The following is an 18,446-nucleotide window of genomic DNA, read 5'->3' on the forward strand; positions in this document are numbered from 1 at the left end:
AATGACAAGATAGTCAACACAACAGCAACACACGACGCAAAAAACGAACTATCGGGGCTTGGCCTTGACCCTCGAATAGTCGTCAAAACAGGAGAAAATTGACTGAGCTTTGCACTTGGCTCTAGTCAATTTCTCAAATTTTTACAAGGCAACTTTCAAAATTTGATTTTTACAAGGGTGCTTTTGCACAATCTGGTAAAAAAATTTTACCCCCCCTCAAAGTAAAAATACTTTGAGTTACAATGTGATGATCCCAATTAAAAAAATAACTCCTTGAAAACAAATTTACCCAACACACCTTATTTCTTCAATTTACAAATTACAAATAAAACTCCTTATTACTCCAAAAAATTACAAATCACCTTATTGCTCCATAAACAATAAATTCCCCAAATAAAATAAAAATCACCATAATTTACAAATTGGATTTCACTTCCATGAGTTCAGCCTTGCACTTTAATTATGGACTGGTCCTCTCGGTTTGAATGACACATAAATGGGTACGTATTACATCGCCAGCGCTGCTTCTGCTTGTCTCTCTCAGTACCAGGAAAACCTCGACATCAAATTTAGTGGCAATATGAAGTAACCTTTTGAAGCTTGAGATTTTTCGTGGAACAAAGTACATAAGAAATTTTTTAATGCCAATTCAAAGCTTGGCATCTTTGCATAGCCTGGAAAATAGTTGCTGTCAATACCAATTTTTAACGCTATTGTCCCGATTGACATCAAAATTGAACAACCACCCGCAGATCATTCGCAAGAACGTATATGAATCCTCCTTGACTTGAATTTTTTGTTTGATGTATCATTTTGAGCTCAACTAATATTTAAACGCAGTGAGTTCAACACAATTAAAGCCGGTCAATCCATTTCCTTTATCGTCCAATTCTAGAGATTCATTTCAGCAGCTGAAAATATAACTATAACCATGCAATTTTATTGTCGATTCACAGGAACCAGCGAAATTATTTGAGGAATCATGTCCTGATCCAGCCTCCTATGTCTACTAACAGATGAAGCCAACAAGATAATCACGCAGAAAACATTAAGTGGTAGATTTTAGAAACGTCTTCTTCTCTGCCTGATTATGCTATTTGTTTGCACGTTTTAACGTGCCAGAGGTTGGATGTTGGCTAGAATCAGAGCTTAGAGTCCTAGTTCAGAACGATTTAGATGGCTTAAATTGATTGAACCAAGGGCAGGTCACAATATCAAGATTTGCTGATATTTCAGTCAGTGAAATATGGTAAAATACTTGTGCTGGATGGGGTAATTCAAGACAACGATTTTCACACAAGTCGATGTGATTTCAACACATATATTGATCATCTTTGAAAAAATTACGCTTGAATAAATCACAATAGACCCTTTTGTCCCTCTTACCTTGACCTAGTAAATACCTTGGAGGAACTTCGCTCATGATTAATTCAAAAACTCTAGGTCTAGCGTAAGTTCTCAGTGGTCTTTCAAGAGGAGCGAAGAACCTGTTACCACACAATCTAGCAGGGGTCCTAGGAGGGGTTCCAAAGAGACTACTACTAGTGTTGATTTGGGGTAGCATTGGATGTGATCTAAGCCTCAAATTTTGCAGGGAGGCTTGGGCACATGTATTCCAAAGAACCCAGAAAGCGTTTTGGGAAATTCCACGCAGAAGTGATTTTATTAAAATAATTAATATTTTTAATGGATTTCCTAAGTCTAAACTTAGGAAAATTAAAATAATAATGGGTATTAATCTAATCAGGGGTGAAACTTCTAGAAAAAGCCACGGATCAAGCCAAAACGATCTGAGCCTTTGATTATGTTTTAATCTAGGCCATTGGTTGTCCAACATGAAGATATAAGAAGGGGTTTGAGGGTCATTTGGATAACACACAACGAGATTGAGAAAATTGATTTTCTGAGGTGAGAAGTTCTCAGAAGGAAAATCGATTGAGGAGATCTTGCAGCAGAGGGGCAGTGAGAATCCGGGAGAAGGAATTTCCGGAGAGTACCAGGCAGAGAGAGAACAGAAAGATGTCCAGAGGAAGGTTGACGCTGGCCTACGCAGTGTTGACGCAGATGCAGCGCAATCATTAAGGGGAAGTCGAGTTCCTGCTGAGGGAAGTCGAAGTTCAATTGTCGGAAGCCACGTTGTGAGTCTGGGAGGCAGAAAGTCGATTTCTTAGCCAGCAGAGGATCCAAAGGAGAGGCAGCGTAAAGCCCAGGAGGGATGATGAAAATGCTCGCCAGGGTGATGCAGTTCTGTGCAGAGGCCACGCAGAGGGTGACACAAAGCCTCTAGAGAAGCAAGATCAGTCACTGATTCTCCAGTGACAGGGTGAGATCATTTCACTAGTCTCTTGTTCAGTGTTCTCTCTGTATCAGATTGCTAGTTGAGCATCCTAAGAATTGTACTTAGAATTTTCTCCTACATAATAATAAACCCTCAGAGCTGCTGCACCGATTTTCCCACATTGGGTTTTTCCGGGGGACTATTTGTCCAAAAATAACTGTCCTATGTGTTTTATTTTCCTTTCTTGCTCAGTATTTTGTTTTCGCATATATGTAAATTAAGTGAAGGCTGCAGATGTATTTGCTTCGAAATTTACTGTAGAATACAGTAAATAACTTGCATGATTTAAGCAAGTAGGAGAACATCAGTTTGTTGCAGTAGGGATTCCAGCTTAGTAATTTCCACATGGTATCAACGCTAGTGCAGGAGAAACAAGAAGACCAGAACCAAAAACTCCAACGCTGAGCCGAAGGGGAAATCGAAAATCTGCAGGAGGTGGTAAGTCAAAACCCCAGATGGTTTGTGCAGTTCTAGTCGGAGGGTCGAAAATTCGAGGTAGCCTCTCTCTGAGTGAGTTGACGGAGAGAAAGAGCTTCTAGTTCAAATTTTGCTGTGGCAGAGGGAGTAGCGCTGAGCCTCAGTGTGAGGAGTAGTTGGTGGACCCAAATTTTTTAGTGGGCAGCTTTGCCGAACTGAAAGGACGTCAGAAGAAAGAAGCAGCAGAGCATAGTGAGGGAATACTTCCTCAGTGATTTCTTGCCGAGGAAATCAACATTTCTCAATTGCTGAGAAATAGAGGAGCAGCAGCTTACCAGCTCCATCAGGGAGTGCGTAAGTCAGCCTAGGAGCTACGAAGTAGGGAGAAAGAGGGAGTTGTTCGACAGTTTTCGGAGGAGATGGCAACTAGTGGCTTGAGGGATCAGGACAGGTTGGACAAGGCTTCCAACTATGCCATCTGGAAGGCTAGGATGACTTTCCTTCTAGATGAGCATGCCCTCAAGATGTATGTTGATAATGTGGTAGCTGTCCTGGTGGATACAAATTTGCTAAAGAAGTACAAAACTGAGATGGCTAAGCAAAGAGGATGATCTTGGATGGAGTCAAGGATCACATGGTGTGCCACGTTGCAAGCGAAGGAACCGCTAAGGAGATGTGGGATGCCTTGGCCACATTGTATAAGGGATCTTTTGAGCAGTGGAAGATGTACTGAGAGCAGAAGTTGAGATCTGCTCAGATGCAGAAGAGGGAGTGTGTGGATCCGTTCCTCACGAAACCAATGTTTTAAAACTCCGACTCTGACTCGGAAATAACCGAGGGTCGACTCTAACTCGGTATCGACTCAGCCGGTTTGATTTCAATGACTTGGTCGTTGTAAAAAATACATTAAATATTTATTTTTTTTAATAAAAAAACATAATTTTAAAGATTTTCATTCATGTTTCCAAACACAAAGCTTTAGAATATAGATAGAAGACAACATGTGATCAAGTAGGCTCATGAATATATCCATTATATCAAAATGGCACCTAGTGCACTATCCAATACATACACGATGATGATATAGAGATCAAAACAAAAACACATAACCAAGGAGGCTAGAAATGGCCTCTACAACAAAAGTAAACTGTGAAACATCACTAGTCACCACTGACCAATACTACTAGCTACTGCTAGAGGAGCCAACATCATCTGGCTCAACCTCTGAATCAGAGTCAGACAGGGAAACCCATGGCTCCTCCTCCTCATCATCTCCAACTGCAACTGTAGTAGTGGTAGCACTAGCAGGCTGTGCAGCAGTTGCACACTGAGATAGACGAGATATGCGCTTCCGTCGTGGCTGAGCAGAGGAAGCGCCTGCAACTGGAGGACTTGGGGCTGGGCCTGAGGCTGGTACAAGTGGATCTGCATTCAACTGAACATTTTGTTCAAGTGATGCCACCGCCTGTAAATCCAAATCAAGATCCTCATCAGAATCAAACTCTGCTGGATGACTCTCCACTACCCAATCTGATGTTGGATCAATATCTTCCAACACAATGGGATTTGAATCAGGTCTTTTGTTCAGCAATTGGTTGCGTCTGAGCCGGAGGTTGTATTGGACATAGACTAGATCATTTAACCGTTTTTGATCCAAACGGTTTCTCTTCTTTGTGTGAATCCTCTCAAAGGCAAACTAATTGCACTTACACCTAGTAGCACTGCAAGTTTGACTCAAAATACGAATTGCAAACTTCTGCAATTGAGGACAATGGCTACCAAAAGCCTTCCACCATTGTGCTGCAAAAAACATAGTAGTGTAATGAGTTAGCTCAAGTTTCAACTTTCAACAAATTATATCCAACTTTCAAATTATAAACAATTTAACAAAATAAGTATTAAGAATTTGAAAATTGAAATTTTTGTTTACCTGGCTCATTTGCTTCCCTTGCAATCTTTGCTAGGTTCTTCTCAAAGGTACCTTTGGCTTTGTTGAAGGTTGTGAGCTGTCGGTGTATCGCCAGCTGATCACACTCCAATGGGATCATGCCATCAATGCAGTTAATCAATCCATCTCTAACCTCCCCACTCAAAGCTCCTGCCGCCAGAGCTTTATAATGATACCATGGGTTCAAAAAATACCCAGCTGCATGTATAGGGCGATGGAGTTGATTGTTCCATCTTTCATCAATGATTTCCCAAATGGGCCCAGACTTAGCCACTCTATTCTTGTATGCCCTCTTTATTTGCTCTTTTGCTTGATCCATAGCCTCACAAATGAAGCCCATAGCCAATCTTTCCCCATCCACCAACTGTGACACCCTAACCAGTGGCTCAATAACCTTCACAATCTCTGTTTCCTTTCTCGAAAATATTTCTTTTAACTTTCTTTTTCAATTCTTTGCCTTCCTGTTTGAGACATCACTGGCTTTGATTCCATTCATCACTGGAAAACATCTTTTGCAAGTTTCTATGTTGTGAAAGCATAGATTGCAATGTCAAAAAATGACTTGAAAATATAGTGATTGCAGGCGTAATAATATCCCTGCCCCTTGTGTGTCTCCTCATCAGGTTCAAAATCCATGAATGATTGTAGACAAATTTTGTTATGCTTTTGGCATGATCTACAGTGTTTTTGACCCAATCTAATTTTCCAATATCCTCAAGCATGAGGTCTATGCAATGTGCAACACATGGGGTCCAAAAGATGGTTTTGTGTTTTTCCTCTAATAGTTTACCAACAAGAACATAGTTAGAGGCATTATCTGTGATGACTCGAACAACATTAGCCACCCCCACCTCCTCAACGACCTCATCCAATAGCTGAAACAACAATTGTCCATCTTTCACCCTATCAGATGCATCAACTGATTTTAGAAACATGGTTCCCTGTGGGCATAAGATAAGAAAGTTTATGATTTTACAGTTCCTTTGATCAATCCATCCATCTGACATGATGGTACATCCTGTTTTTGCCCATGAGTTTTTGAAATCTTTTAAATACTCATTAATGGAGGAAATTTCTTTCTGCGAATGATACCCCCTTAACTCATGCATAGTAGGGCCTTTGAAGCTTTTTCCAGCAACAAATATGGCATCAAACATAGGCTCATAATATGGTGAACGGGAAGCATTGAAGGGGATATTAGCATCATACCACCATCTAGATATGTAATCACAAGCAGTGTCCCTCAATTCTTTCTTCCAATGGTCATCTAAAGTGGGCTACAAAGTTCTACTAGCTTCAGGACCAGGTGCATTTGATGGAGGGGAGGGTGTGACAGTGAAATAACTTTTGATATTCATATCACCCTTCTTTTTCATTTTACCCTTACCCTTTTCTTGAATAGAATCCAAAGAGGGAGGAACATAGCAGAAGGGGTTGGATGCATTAGTACAAGGGATAGAAGAAGAACCCTCAAAATCAAAATGGGGGTTAGTAGAAATCATTTTTGTATACTCCTCTTTCTCCCAATTTCAACCTCTATTTCTTTTTGCCTAGCTTTTTCTTCTTGAAACTTATCAAAGCTATTTAACAACTCCTTCCTAATCTGCCTAATTTGTGGTGATTCACATGGAGTAATATGGCCTCTAATCCCTGCCAAGTGTTGTTTCAGCCTATTAATGCCCCTAGGACACTCCTTAATTTTTCTATTGCAAAATTTGCAATGCATTTGATTATCAACCATTTCAGCTTATGCCCAAGAAACATCTTTCACTCTAGCAGCCATTTTTTGACTTGGAAATAAAAGGAAAAATTTTGAAAATGAAAAAAAAAATAGCATTGCTTCAATGTTCATTTCTTTCACAAAAAACACTCTTTTCAATTTCCAAATTTGCACAAAAAAATAAATAAGTAGAAACAAATTTTTAGAAGTGAAAAAAAAATTACCTCTAGACACAAACTGCGTCCTCAAAGTTGCTCCAACAAACCAACTCCTCAATGGCTGCCCAAGAAGCTCCTCACTTTTGCTCCAATGCTTGCCCAAGACTCCTCACTGCTGCTCCAAAAACTAACTCCACAACTCTTCACAAACTCCTCACAAATTCTCACTCAAATGCAATGAGATGGCTGTGAGGAAATGAGAGGGGTTGGATAGCTTTTATAGGGTTTGGGAGAGGGAAATGGACCCCAAAGAACCCAAAGGCAGAAAAGAATGGGCTTTGGGGTCTCCAAAACAACACAACAAAAAAAATCGCTTTTCGGCCGCGCCTACCGAGCCGGCCGAGTCGGTCATCGACTCGGCTGGCTTGGTAACAACTCGGTCGACCGAGTCGGTCATCGACTCGGCTGGCTCGGTAACAACCTGCTGGCCGAACCGAACTGGCCATTGAGCCAACTTGTCTAGGCTTTGGCTCGGTCTGGCTCGGCCGTTTCAAAGTCAGTTCGGCCGATTCTTAAAGTAATGCACGAAACTGAAGGAGACCTGTGATATACACCTCAGGACTCGGAGTTAGTAAGATTGGTTCTAAATTCCGTTTAAGATGATTGGAAGATCTTTGTCCAGAGTATCCTGGGCAGAGCGACATTGCCAAATTGGGACGAGATGTGGGTAGCTCTGAAACAAGAAGAGCTAAGGAGAGACCTGCTCAAGGTCAAACTTGACGGGAGCAACAACAACAGTGGGTCGAAGCCCAAAGTGGAGGAAGAGGACAACACAACCTTGCATTGAAGGGACAACAAGGGCAACAGAGACGAAAGAAGGACGTCTTCAAGGTGAAGTGCTTTAGATATCGCGAGATGGGCCATTATGCATCCCAGTGTCCCTTGAAGAAAAAGGACAAGGATGAGAAGAATGATCCCAAGGTTGCAACCGCGAAGATTGACAAGGAGGAGTTCCCCATGACAACCGAGACACCTCCAGGAGGGAGGTGGGCTGATATAGAGCTGTAGTTAGGAGGATTGCAGATGGGCAAGGTCCTTGAGGAGCCCACCTCTTGGATCATCACCTTGCTACGGGAGCCCATGTTCAGAAGTAGTGGAATGGTGGAGTTTTATTTGGTGCCATGGAGTGTTGATTCGACATATGTAGTGGCTAGGAGAGCCAGAGACCGAGAAACGTAGAGCAGAGAGGCAACAATGCAAGGAGGCACAGTGCAGAGCTTCAGCAACGCAGTGGCTTCAGAGGCAACATGGGACTAGCAACAGTCAGGATTTCAGCACCGAGGAGTATCCATTGGATACTTGTCTAGTTTTTGGGTGTTTTTAGTTGCTTCTCTCAACAACTGAGTTGCAATACAGATGTAGTGTTAGTAGTGGAAGTGCTAGCAGCACAGCAGATGCAACATTTGAGTGGGAGGCTTCTCCGTAGCTGAGTAACAATAGGAGGATAAGGATGCAGTGTTGGGAGGAAACAACAACAACAACACGGATGCAGAGGGAGCTACAGTACATATGTAGCATTGACAGCAACAGTGTCAAAAACAACAGTATAGTAGCAGCAACAACGCAATGGTTGGTGGAGAGTACGTCAAACATCAGCAGCGCAGAGACGATGCTTCAAAGTCAAACAGTATGCAGAGAAGTAGTGTATTATTAGAGCATATTCGTCGCTAAGAGGGAGTGCTGATTTGGGGTAGCATCGAATGTGCTCTAAGCCTCAAATTTTGCAAGGAGGCTTGGGCACAGGTATTCCAAAGAACCCAGAAAGCATTTTGGGAAATTCCACTCAGAAGTGATTTTATTAAAATAATTCATATTTTTAATGGGGTTTCTAAGTCTAAACTTACGAAAATTAAAATATTAATGGGTATTAATCTAATAAGGGTTTTGCAGCGATTGCAGTGCAAAATCAACATCGGGTGGAAGAGGAATAACACACAAATTTGTCTTCGGTAATTTCTCTAGTATGACCATGGATCACTTTGACATTCAGGGGGTTCCAGAGCTGCATTTTAGATTGGAGGACAAATTTTCGTGCTTATCAGGCTCAACTTCACAAGGTGTCTAGTATATAGATAGTGGAGCATGTTGTTGTTGGTGCTTGTCACACACACCTAAGTTAGTGAGAAAAGCCCTTAACCCCACAAGGTGTGGTTGGTGGCAAATTAAAGAGATGGGGCTGTCACCTATTCCCAACTCTCTCTGTTTAAGCTCTCTCCTAGGTCAGCTAAGGGGGGTGGTCCCTAAATGGAAAACTAAGTTAAAAAGGGATGTGAGGTTTCTAGGAGATGTTAGAGTGAATTGGATTACTTTTAAGATTATGAGCAAATATGATGAGCAATATGAAATGAAATATATGACCATCAACACATGAATCAAAGATTTGCATACATAAAACTAGTGCCTTTAATATTGCTTAAAAATAAATAATACTTGCTCAAGAAAAATGAAGTGTTTCAATTGAAACACAAGTAACCCTATCAATCAAACACAAGATGTTAGCAAAATATGATATCACATGCAAGATATAAAATTTGCTTTCAAGAAATGCTTTCAAAATATATAATCATTCACAAATCCAAAGCATGTGTGGAAGCAATATAGAGTGACTTGCAAAGGAAACAAATTAAACTTTACTTGCAAAGTGAACAAGATGATACTTGCCTAAATAAGATGATCAATTCAAAACATTGGCATTAATGACAAGTACATGAAATAATTTGCAAGTAAAATAGTAGAATGTGTTAGCATGAAATGCACTTTAAACTAGGATTAAATGCAATTATCTTGGTTAATTTTAATCTAAATGCCTAATCTAGATGTGACATTTCTTTCCACTGTTTTGAAACAAGTCTCTTATGTCAGTTGTTGAAGAGGTCCAAGGAAAAACAACAAGGCTATATTAATGATACCTCCTTTGGATTACCCAACACACCCGATGCCTCTAGTGCTATAGAGATTGTGGCTTTGACGATTGCAAGGTCACTGTGTTAACCACATAAGAGGGTCTATGTGCCTCAAGTTGATGAAAGAAAGGGCTCTGTAAGAGATGTTCAACCAAGCTTATGCTTGAAGGTAAATTTTTTAGAGATGCAAGCTATACTAATATGCCTAAATGAAATGCGAGTTTATTAGTGCTTGTAAAAGCAAATGCTTCAAAGTAAATGAAGATATACTCAATGAGATAACATAGATAATTGCTTAAAATTGTACAAGATACAAGAATGTAAACTTCATAAGCACATAAGACTATAAGTTGCTCAAAGTAAGTGCTTTAACAAATGATACATCAATGATCAACCAACTAAAGCAATGAAATGAGATGAAGCTTCAAAGTATGATATGCTTGCAAAGTGAGCAAATAACCAGTGTTGTTAAAATCGCGATTAAATCGCGATTTAATGAAAAAATCGCGATTTTTTCAGCTTGCCGATTTAATCGCGATTTTTATACGAAAAAATCGCCTATTTTTTTTGCCGATTTTTATTGAAAAAATCGCGCTTTTTTAAAAAAATCGCGGGGGCTTGGGACAGCGCGATTTTATAATTTTTTTTTTGGTTTTTCATTTGGTCATTTGGGTTTTTTCATGCAATTTTTTTTGAAAGAAACAAATAATTTTTGAGTGGGGCAGCTTAATGATAAAGTCTAGGCCCTAGTATGGATATGCTATTCATGGTAATGTTAAATTCTTAAAGTAAAAGTGACATTCTCCTTAATCTTCATTTTCATCCTTTTACTTAAATTTTTAACATTACCATGAAATGACTCAGGATGTTTGAGAGTGGTTCCAACCTCATTGGATTTCATATGGAGAAAGTAGAATTTTAGATTTCATTTAAAATCCAGCAGACTTATCAGTTTTTCAGGAATTGTAATGTTTCCAGGTGACACCACCTGCTCGGGCTACCCCTGCCACCAGTAGAGGACGTGGTCTACCTCCTATAGCTCCTACTTCTAGTTCTTCAGCTTCTAGAGCACATCAGATTCCACTGCCATCTCCACCAGCACAGGCACCAACATCTACATCTAGAGGGAAAGGGAAAGCTGTGGCATTTTCTCGCAAGAGGGGCAGAGGAAATCAATAGGATTAGACTTCATTTTATTGTATATGACATTATGACATGATGAGATACATTATCATATTTTTTGTTGATATTTTGAGGCTGAGTTGGGACTCAGGAGTCAGGACTTACTATTCAGGACATGATTCAATGTTATGTGTGATTTTAGCGCTAGAAATGATATTAAACATCTTATATATTAGTTTTTTTTATCATATTTATGTGTCAATGTATTTATTTTATGTTGTAGATGGTTTAGATATTAAAAAAATTGAAAAAAAATGAAAAAAAATGAATATTTTTGTACCAAACGATTTTTTCCCGCTTTTTTCCCGATTTTTCCGATTTTTTCCGATTCGTTCCCCGCGCCGATTTAATCCCGATCGCGCTTTTCACAACATTGCAAATAACTTAAAATAAATGAGCAAGTAACCAAATGAGCTTATAGTGAGGCAAACATGAAGCAAATTGTCAAGTTAACTAAATCAAACTTTGCTACATAAATTGAGATGCTTGCATATAATGAAATGAGTTGCTCCCAATGTTGCATGAAGTAGGGGCGTTTTTTGGAAGTGGGGATGCGAAAGTGTCATTTCCAAAAAATTTAAGAAGCGAAGCGTATAATATATATATATATATATATATATATATATATTTATTATTTTTTTGCATTTATATTAAAATAAACATCCAAAATACCAAATTAGTTGTAGAAGATATGGAAGCATGCATATTTGTACATAAATCAAGATAGATATGGCATCCATTGTACATTAATGATTAATTATTCAAGCATCAACCATCTAGAATCTAGATTCTTCTCCTCTTGTCTATCCTTTGCCTCTACCTTGATTGTCTAGGGATATTAGTCAACATTGCCCAATTTTGATCAAACTACCTAATCCAAGCCTTAAAATATGGTGGAAAAATCTTAACATGCTTGATCGATGATTTTGACTTGATTGAAAGGAATTTTTTTGCTAAGGGCATGACAATGGAGTTCAACAACTAACACCACCAACACTAGGGTACATATAGGGATTGATGCTCTTGATTAAATGCTAATCACATACCCTCATACATGACATAATCTAATGAAATGCCACAATCCCATTGATCATGAATTCCTGAAAACTGTCAAGTCTGCTGAATTTTGAATAGGATATGAAATTCTATTTTCTCCATATGAAGTCTGATAAGGCTGGAACCACTCTCAAACATCCTGAGTCATTTCATGGTAGTATTAAAAATTTAAGTAAAATGATGAAAATGAAAAATAAAGGAAAATGTTAATTGTACTTGAAGAATTTAACATTACCATGAGGGAGCATCTAAGGAGCATCAAGGGAGCACCTTGGGAGTGTCTGTGGAGCCCCAACCCAACTTAAGTCAAAGAAAAAAAAAATAAATTTAGAACCTTGTGGAACCGCCCGTCTCCCTTCGGATCCGCGTGGGATCCGTATGAGTCTGTGTCTAATCCGCCACGAATCCCGGGAGGATCCGCGATTCAGAAATTTGGAGCCGCGAATCGGGCCAACACGGTTCTGAATCTACAGGAACCGTCTTTGTCGGCCCAATCCACAGTTCCAAAATTCTGAAATGCGGATCCGACGACGGATCTCCCACGGATCCATATGGGACGCGATTCCTGGTTTGGATCCTTAGGGGAGGGGGGTGTTTCGTGCAACACTAGTTGCTCCAAAGTGAAATTCCAAATTGTACTTAAAAGCAAAGCTTAGAATGCAGGACACAAAATGGAAACTAGTAACAAAATCAAATTTAGCAAGTTGGATGTGATGGTGAAATTATGTTAATTCGTAAGGCATACAAATGAGATTGAGCATGAAAACTAAGAGAATAGTGAAAGATTATTCCACCCACACGTTACTCCTAAATAAAGAGAAATGATGCCTTGGGTAAAACCCAAGCTCCCACAAGAAAAACTAAGCCTTTTATTACTAATGGTTTTACAATGTTAGGTCCCTATAATACTAGTGTATTCCCCAATTATTATTGTCATTGTAGCCCTTATTGTTGTTGTTGTGCCCATGTTGTCCCCATATTGTTATTATTGTGCCCCATAGAAGACCAATATTGTTATTGTTGTGCCCTTACATTATTATTGTTATGCCGGTTCTGTTTATATTGTGACCCCTTAGACTCCTATATATAAAAATGAGGTTTTTTCATTTGAATAATCCAAAAATTGTTCATTTAGGTAATGTAAAGGAGGTTGCCCCCTCAAAGAGGCTAATTTTGAAGTCGTCAATCTATCTCTTCTTCTATTTTGTGAGCTTGTTGCATAACTTACAATGAAGAAATGCCTCTCAAAGATCTCAAATGAAACAAAGGGAGATCTTTACAAAATGGCTGTTTATGATCTCTAGATCTCCTCCTTAGATAGTCAAATTAATAGCAAATGAAAAGGTACAAAGAGAGGCTCTTGAAATCTGCAAATTATATGACTGTTTTTGCATTTACAAATCAGCCACCAAAAATTTGACAAAGTTCCCTGAATCTGAAGGTTAGTGGTCTGTTTTTTGCAGTCACCAATCAGTCACCAAAGAAACTTGCAACCAGCACAATAGGAGAAGAGGCTAAGCTTCCTTTAGTTCTTGATCTTGGCAAAGGATAAGGCTGCCTTTCCAATGGTTCATGGCCCTGTCAAAATTCTGTCTAAAGGATGCTAAAGGTGCTGCACACAATCAATAAGTAGTTTCAAGAATAGGCTCCCTCAAACCTGTCACAAAAAAAGGAGTTAACAAATCTGCTCAAAAAGGCCTGCAAAACAGATCCAAAAGTAGTAGGGAAGCACAAGAAATTTAGGATGGTAATTTACAAGTGAAATACAATGACTATATCAAGGCATGCAATTAGAACTCTCATCCTTGTCTAGCTATCATCATCATGCTTTAGATAGCAAAATAAAATCAATGAAACACTATTTTAAAGAGATTGAATCATGAAATGATTGCTTGTATAAAAGCTATGCCCAAATAAATCCCTGCAAGACACTTTTTCGTAAGATAAACTATGAAAATCCAAATAACAAATGAGAGTTCCTTTGAAAGTGCTTCAAGAGTGGGTTGGTCTCCCAAAGACTTCTCCTCATGCTTGATCCAACAAAGTTTTTTCTACAATACTCAAATCACACATTAGTCCATATAGATTTTGATAAACAAACAATGAATTGAAACTTCTAGAAATTTATTTGAAAATAAACTAGAACTTTCAATATCTAGAGCCTACTTTCAAATCAAATGCTAATACAAGATAACTTTGCACTAACAAGTTTACAAGAATATATGGAAAATGAAATAATTCGAAACATAGAAAATATTATACCAATAGTTCACAATGCACTATGTTCCAAAAGAAGAACACCCATGAATAAACCTCCAAAGTCGTTTTATTAAAGCTCTTGAAAAGAGTACAAAGTAACAATGCCCCTCAGCGGCAACTCCGATCACTAATTCTATCTCTTAGCAAACACCGCTCTAGAGAATAGAATGACTGATCACTCTGGTGTACTCTCCAAGTGACCCTCAAGCCTCCTCTTATACTTTTCCTGTTGACATATCAACGGTCGAGATTAAGTCCCTAATCAACGGCGAAGATTAGATTTGGCTTGATCCATGTCTTTTGAACCATTCTAACACAATTTCATATTAATCCACATTAATATTTTAATTTCCCTAAATTTAGACTTAGGGACTCCATTAAAAATATTAATTAATATTTTTATATCTCCTGAACTGTTTAGAATCTGCCCAAACCCTTTCTGGGTATTGGAGATCTCATGTGCCCCAACCTCTCCACCAAATTTCGTGGCTAGAGCACATTCGATGCTACCCCAAATCAACATTTGGGACGGAGAGGCTTGATGGACTCAACCATAGGATCAACCATAGGTCTAGGACCTCCATTTCGCTTGTCTTTCTTTTGGAAAAGGCATGTGTTCCTGCAACCACTAAATTCGTGAGCCGGGTGTAATTAAGCCAATTTGGTCACAAATTAATATTAGTTTTTACATAAATTTCCATGAACACCATTTCATTTAAATTTCTGCCTATTGTAGCAAAATGATAGATAAAATTTAATTTTTACTAATGGAAAACAATGTTCAGAAAGTGGGTGACATGTGTTTCAAGAATCTACCCAGATTTTATTTTAAAGGAGTTAAATAAAATTTAAATTTTATATTAAACCAAAAATGGGTTCAATTCAAGTTACTGGGAAATTAAAAAGGAAGCAATATTTTCCTCTTGGATATGGTGTATATGTGCAACCATGCCATTTATTTGAAGATCGCATAAATTTAAAACATAATTTAATTATAAACTTTATTTACATGACCAAATCTTTTTAAACACATTATTATCAAAACTTTAATATAACATTAATGATAAATTTATAATTCATTTATCTAGGTCAAACATGTTGGAAAAATGGGATGAGAGATTATATTTACAATAAATTATATTGTTAATTAAACAATATTATCACCACTCCACAAGTCAATTTTAAATATTTATCAGAAAAAGTGGGAAGGTTGTAGAATACATCACCCTTCTTGAAAGGGTGACATGAGGAAACTTTTCTGTATCACCCTTCTTGTGAATAAGCTATCTCTATGAAAGGGTGACATGAGGAAACTTTTCTGTATCGTTTGTGCTTCCTTGTTGATGGAGCTTTTCTTGTATGATCGTAATAATCTAGATACAGATGCTATTATGTGATCATTTTTTTGTTGCAATTTCATTATATTTGAAAATATTGTTCATTGTTCGATGTGATCTAAATTCCATGGTTGTTAACATTTCTATATTTCCACTAGTGAATTGTTATCAAGATATGCCCAGAAGCATCAATCTGTGCAATCCCTAGGTAGAAACCAAATGGATGCAACTAATATGCACACATAATATTGGCCTTGATGGCCATAGTGTAATGTACTTGACTACAAGGAATTGAGGACTCCGTCTTTTAGGAACTTTACTTACCATTTTTTCTTATGGTACATAGATAGATGATTGGCAATACCTTCACTATGCTTAGGTAAGACCTTAATTGGTTACTACAATCTGTTGTGCAGGGATGGACGAATCAAGTTATTTGGTGCCGATGAGGCTCAAGTATTATTAGTGTCTCCCAATCCATCCTCTTGCAAATTTTTGCAGGTTAGCATATATTGTTATTAAGTTTTCAATTCATGAAAATGGTGTAACCGAGCATCTAGTTTGAAACATCAAGTAATATGGTGTGGTCTATAACTTTTATGCAATGGAGGCATCTTTCATCAAATGGATTTAATGGTCATAATGTATTAAAAAAATGAACATATTAGATTTTGATTGTCTACATAGTCTTCACAAATGATAGAAATCATCGTTTGATATTTTGTTAAGTACTTCTTTCATTTTACTCTTCTTTCACGGTATTCGTTACCTTCATCATTATCGAAAGGAATTCATACGTTAGGTTTTAGTATTTACATCAATGCATGCCTGCACATGTTTTAAATTACTTCAACAGCATTTCATCATTAAACCATCAGAATCTCAATGGATACATCTTAGGAGTCTTATAAATAATTTGCAGAATTAGTCACATTGGTCATTTATAACTGTTTGAAATTTGGTTATAGTATCCTGGTCATAGTTGTGGTGCTCTGCCAGTGATGGCCGCCAGTGCATTCTGTCGTGGTCATAACACCAACTTCAAACATTTTTTCCAGTTGACCAGCCATTTTCCTCTTCTACAATCTCTGGCTTTATGGTTTTTGGTGTTGGTGGTAATGGAGCTCCACCTCTTCTCCTCATCCTCATTTCGTTGGCCACTTATGCCCTTATATGTTTAATTAATTCTTCTATCCTTGCTGTTGTAGAATATCCCTCTATCCCATGTCCATTTTCATGTGAAATTTGGGTCTTCACTGAGTGTCAGAGCCTTGATAAACCATTCCACATATATTGTACCTCCATTGTTGGGACCTTCCTCCTTTCAAGGCCTGCAACATTGTAACATACCTGGAAAGGAAATAATATTCTGTTGTGATTATTTCTGAATCTCTTCATGTGTCCTTAATGGAATCTATTGTAGGTAGATGAAAGAGCCCGTTGGTGATTGAGAAAATGGGAGACAGAAGACAAAGAAAGAATTGAAGTCTGCTGCCACAGAAAAAATTGCCTTCTCAATGCTTTATTAGTCCCTCATTTCATCCTGTCTCACACAAATACTTCTGTCGGAGTGCTCAATCCTTACTGTTCCAGAACTTTGCTCTCAAGATAAAAGCACACAGAAGAGTACAGAAAACAAGGGGGCAAGGCGGTTTTATGCTGATTTTGTTTCTATGTTTAATGAAAGAATGGGCCCTCAACGTTTAGGAGCTTTTTTCCCTTTCATTTGATTTGTTGGTAGGTATTGTAGTGTCATTAGTTTATTAATGATTGATGGATTGCAAAGTACTTTTATGTCCTCAAACGAAAAAAATAATCTTCTAGATTTTTTAGTAAATCTGTCGGATACAATTTAGTTATATCAATTGTATTGTTAGTTAGTTAGCATTGCCACATTTCTATTTTCTTTAGTATTTTCAAGTTATAGTTTTTAAAGTTTGTTTATAGTTGTTCTATTTACTCATAATAGTGCTGTACTCACATTGAACTGAAATACTTCCTTTTGTTTTGTAGTTTCTTGAGAATCAAGGGATTCTTCTAAATTTAACATCTCGAAATGACATTGAGGTAAGTACGTGTCTCATATTGCACACTTAATAAGGTCCAATAACTTGGTGAACTACAAGGACTTTGCTCAATCTATGCATGTGTAGTTACTGTTGCTTCTAATTAAAAAAGGAAAACTAGTTTACAAGGCAAGATATTCACATTTGGATTTTCTCTCTGTTTTCTTTTAGTTTTCCACACAATAGGACATGATAATGCTACTTATTGTAGCTTTAATTCTCAACTTGGAAGCAGTTAATACGTTGGTTTATTACTTTTCAACTTGGCTGTTTGTCTAGATCTAAGATGTATATACATTTTAAAGGTTCTTCCTTTTAAAAGGTCTTGTGACCATTTTCAAACCATGCTCATAAATGTCAAATTAAATACAAGAAGTAGGCATATAGTAAAAGCATGATGAAGGAAAGAGTGTGTTAAAATTTATAATCAGTGTTAAGTAAACAAAATTGAGAAATAAAATTTACATAGGTTACCTGCACTTTTGCTAGTTCTATAAAAACACCATTACCAATCTAACAAGAATGCTGATTCTAGAATCAAGTATATTAGATGGTGGCATTTTTACATTTTCCTGTCATGGCTTTCGAAATTTAATGCCCCCCTAAAACCTCCCTATTTTTTCTGGAAACATGGGGAAATTGGTTAAGCTTTTTTTAATACGTGACTTGTAACTTTCTTTTCATAAAAGAATAGAAATCCCAAAAGTACTAACCATTTAGAAATTAAAAGCTAAGGTATAAATCAAATGAGTACTCATTTCCCATATTTCTGAAGAGAATAGTTTGAAAGCAGTCTGTATAGAAAGAGGGAGATCATTATTTAATATTTATCTATGGTGCACGAGTTTCTGGAACTCAGTAACGTTGGGAACTTGGGTACGGGTGTCAGGAGTGGCTAGAAGTTTCCCCAAAATTACAGGAAACGGCTGATTGGGAGCATCAATATTATATAATAAAAAAATAAAAAAAATAAAAAAAATGATTATATAATTTAAAATTCCT

At 37.7% G+C, this 18,446-nt stretch overlaps 1 protein-coding gene across 5 annotated transcripts in view; it reads left to right on the forward strand.

Annotated features, from left to right (window-relative positions):
- Positions 1-18,446, forward strand: part of DAW1 (Transducin/WD40 repeat-like superfamily protein) — a 333,355-nt gene that overhangs the window by 34,259 nt on the left and 280,650 nt on the right. For 4 of the 5 annotated variants that reach the window (XM_089405557.1, XM_089405558.1, XM_089405559.1 and 1 more), the window contains exons 3-4: positions 15,795-15,879; positions 17,392-17,445. In XM_089405557.1, coding sequence (XP_089261683.1) covers positions 15,795-15,879; positions 17,392-17,445 — 139 coding nt within the window. Of the gene's footprint in view, positions 1-15,792; positions 15,880-17,391; positions 17,446-18,446 lie in introns of those variants that run through there. The other variant, XM_089405560.1, reaches the window with a different exon arrangement.

Source organism: Pinus tabuliformis, chromosome 2_2 (genome assembly GCF_031772625.1).
Source record: "Pinus tabuliformis cultivar Carrire ecotype Pingquan chromosome 2_2, CPIR1, whole genome shotgun sequence".
Classification (NCBI taxonomy): domain Eukaryota; kingdom Viridiplantae; phylum Streptophyta; class Pinopsida; order Pinales; family Pinaceae; genus Pinus; species Pinus tabuliformis.